The sequence below is a fragment of the Dermacentor silvarum genome, chromosome 7 (assembly GCF_013339745.2).
Source record: "Dermacentor silvarum isolate Dsil-2018 chromosome 7, BIME_Dsil_1.4, whole genome shotgun sequence".
In the NCBI taxonomy this organism is placed as follows: Eukaryota; Metazoa; Arthropoda; class Arachnida; order Ixodida; family Ixodidae; genus Dermacentor; species Dermacentor silvarum.
The window spans coordinates 126,185,292-126,188,014 of record NC_051160.1 but is presented as its reverse complement, the minus strand read 5'-3'; the positions used below and the strand labels follow the sequence as shown (position 1 = coordinate 126,188,014).

Below are 2,723 nucleotides of genomic sequence, written 5' to 3'. Positions count from 1 at the left end.
AGATCTCCGCACTGTGCACGGCTGATTTCACCATCGGCGAGCTGCGCACGGTGCTGGCGTCACGGAGGCGTCGCTCGGCACCCGGCTCCGACGGCGTCACTTACCAGATGCTGCGGAATTTCGACAGCGACCAGCTCCACCACCTGCTGGACGCTTACAACGCCGTCTGGAGATCCGGCGTCATCCCGAGGGAGTGGAGCGAGGCGGGTGGTAGTGCCGTTGCTCAAGAACGGCAAGCCACCGCGCGACCCTGCCTCGTATCGACCGGTGTCGCTGACGTCTGCCGCGGGCAAGGTCCTCGAGGCCATGGCTCTTCGGCGCCTCGAGTGGATCGCAGCGGTTCTCGACATCCTGGCTGCCGAGCAGAGCGGGTTCCGCCGTCTCCGTGCCTCTGCCGACTCCCTGGCTGACGTCGTCACGACGCTCGAGGAGGCCAAGCACCGCGGTGACGCTAGCTATCTCGTCCTCCTCGACGTCATGAGCGCCTTCGATCAGCTGCCGCACGCCACGATTCTCGACGCTCTGTGTGCCATGGGGGTCTCCGGGAGGTTGCTCGCATATGTGGGGGCCTTCCTCAGTGGCCGTACGATGCGTGTGCGCGTGGGGGGAGCGCTCAGTCAGCCGCGCGCCGTCTCGACTGGTGTGCCGCAGGGCAGTGTACTGAGCCCCTTCCTCTTCAATCTCGCGCTCGCGCGCATCGGCGACTACATCCCTCAGCTGCCGGAGTACGAGGTCCGTGTCGCGGTGTACGCGGACGACATCGCGCTGTTCGCCAGTGGTCCCACCGCCAGGGGCAGTGTTGTGCGCGGGTGTGTACAGTCGGCACTCGACGCAGTCGACGAGTACGTGCGCGGCATCGGCCTCACTCTGTCGGCGGCAAAGACCGAGGCGATGCTCGTCCATCCACGCTACGGGGCCCCACCGATCGGCGCCGTGTTTCTCCCTTCGCGGTGAGAGCCTCCCGTGGCGGATGAAAGTGCGCTATCTCGGCCTCATCGTGGACCACCGGCTCAAGTGGCAGCCGGCAGTGGCTGCCCTGCGCAAGGGAACCAAACGGGTGGCGAGTGCCGCGCGCACCCTCTTGGCCCGCGGTCAGGGCTGCTCCCCCACCTTGGCACTGCGACTCTACAATTCGGTGGCCTCGGCGAGATTACTGTACGGCCTGCCGCTCGCTGACCTCAGCCCAGCGAAGTGGGAGGCACTGGATATGGATCACCGAGCCGTTGTTCGACAACTCCTGTGCCTCCCACACACGTCACCAGTGGGCGCCACACTCGCCGAGGCTGGCGAGACCCCTATCTCCCTGCGCGCCGTGGGGAGGGCGCTGGGCCACGTTGAGCGACTGCATCGTTCGTCACACGGGCAGCAGCTGATTGACCGGTTTCGTTCCCTGCCCAACTCCGGCATGGGGCGCCGCGTCGTCGAGTTCGCCAGCCTTGTCGGCGCGGGACCGTCGTGTGCGTGGCTGCCGCCCCCTCCGCATCGCCGCCGCCGTCTAGACATTCGCATCACCGTGCCTGGGGTCCGGGGAAAGCGCAACACCGCCGCCTGCGCCCTGCGACAGGAGACGGCCGCGGTGATCGAGGAGCAGCTCGCCGGCCGCGTGCTGGTGTACACTGACGGCTCTGTACTCCGGGACGGCGCGGCTTCGGCGGCGTGCGTTGCCCCCGAGCTCTCGGCGCAGTTCCAGTGCCGTGTCCTGTGTGCTGTGTCGTCAACGCATGCCGAGCTGGCCGCCATTGACCTGGCTGCCGAGCTGCTGCTCCAGCTTCCTGTTCAGCGAGCGGCCGTCCTGACGGACTCACGAGCGGCGCTCTCCATTCTGGCCGGAGAAGATCACGGCCCCACGCTCGCTCGCCGGCTCCGGTGCAAGCTTGACGGCGTTTGCGAGCGGGGATGCGACCTCGTGTTCCAGTGGGTGCCTTCTCACATTGGCCTGCAGGGAAACGAGGAAGCAGACCGGCTCGCAAAGGAGGCCCATTCCTCGTCGGTCCCGTTGTCGCGGTTCGTGACGCGGTTTGACGTCGCCCGCCACTCCGTGGCCGGCTATGTGAGGACGCAGCACCCCGACCCTCGCGTCGCCGGCGGCATTCCCCCCAGGTTGCTGCCCCGCAGAGGCCTGAGCCGGCGAGACCGCGCTCTCATCCTGCGACTCCGCATCGGCTGCGCCCGGACGGCCGAAAGGTTGCATCGGCTGACGGGTGAGGGCTCGCCGTCCTGTGGGGAGTGCGCCGACGTCGAGACGGTTGAGCACGCCCTCCTCCAGTGCCCCGCGCGTGCATCGGAGCGCGACGCACTTGTCGCGGCATACCATCGCCTCGGGTTGCCCGCGGATACCACACGGCAACTCCTGTTCCCAGCCACACACCCCTCCATTGCCAGACACGCCTTCGCGTCGTTACTTGTTTTCTTGGAGGATGCCGACCTGCGCTCTCGGCTGTGAGTCGAGCCGCCTTCACCTCCTGGCCTTGCTGCTCGTTTCTTTTTTTTTTTTTCTCTCTCTCTTCTCCCCTCTACCCCACTTTCTCACTAGCCTGTCACTATATGTCCCTCACCCCCTTCCCTGTACAGCGCTGTTGAGGTGCCCTCCCCCGAGAGGCAGTTACGGCGTTGTACTTTTCTCTTCTCTTCCTTTTAAAATCACTCACACAGACCACACGTACGCTTGCGGACGCGCGCAAGCTCGCGTCTGCGCGCCCACGCATGAGCAGACGGTGCGGCAC

The 2,723-nt window shown here is 66.3% G+C and overlaps 1 protein-coding gene across 1 annotated transcript; it reads left to right on the top strand.

The window, feature by feature from the left end:
• The first annotated feature begins 970 nt into the window (after positions 1-970).
• Positions 971-2,443, top strand: LOC119459155 (uncharacterized). Its single transcript, XM_037720983.1, has one exon. The coding sequence runs from the start codon at positions 971-973 to the stop codon at positions 2,441-2,443; it is 1,473 nt and encodes a 490-aa protein (XP_037576911.1).
• Positions 2,444-2,723: the final 280 nt, after the last annotated feature.

Excerpts from the sequence above, each read along its gene's own strand:
- LOC119459155 (XM_037720983.1), top strand. The coding sequence starts at position 971 with ATGAAAGTGCGCTATCTCGGCCTCATCGTGGACCACCGGCTCAAGTGG.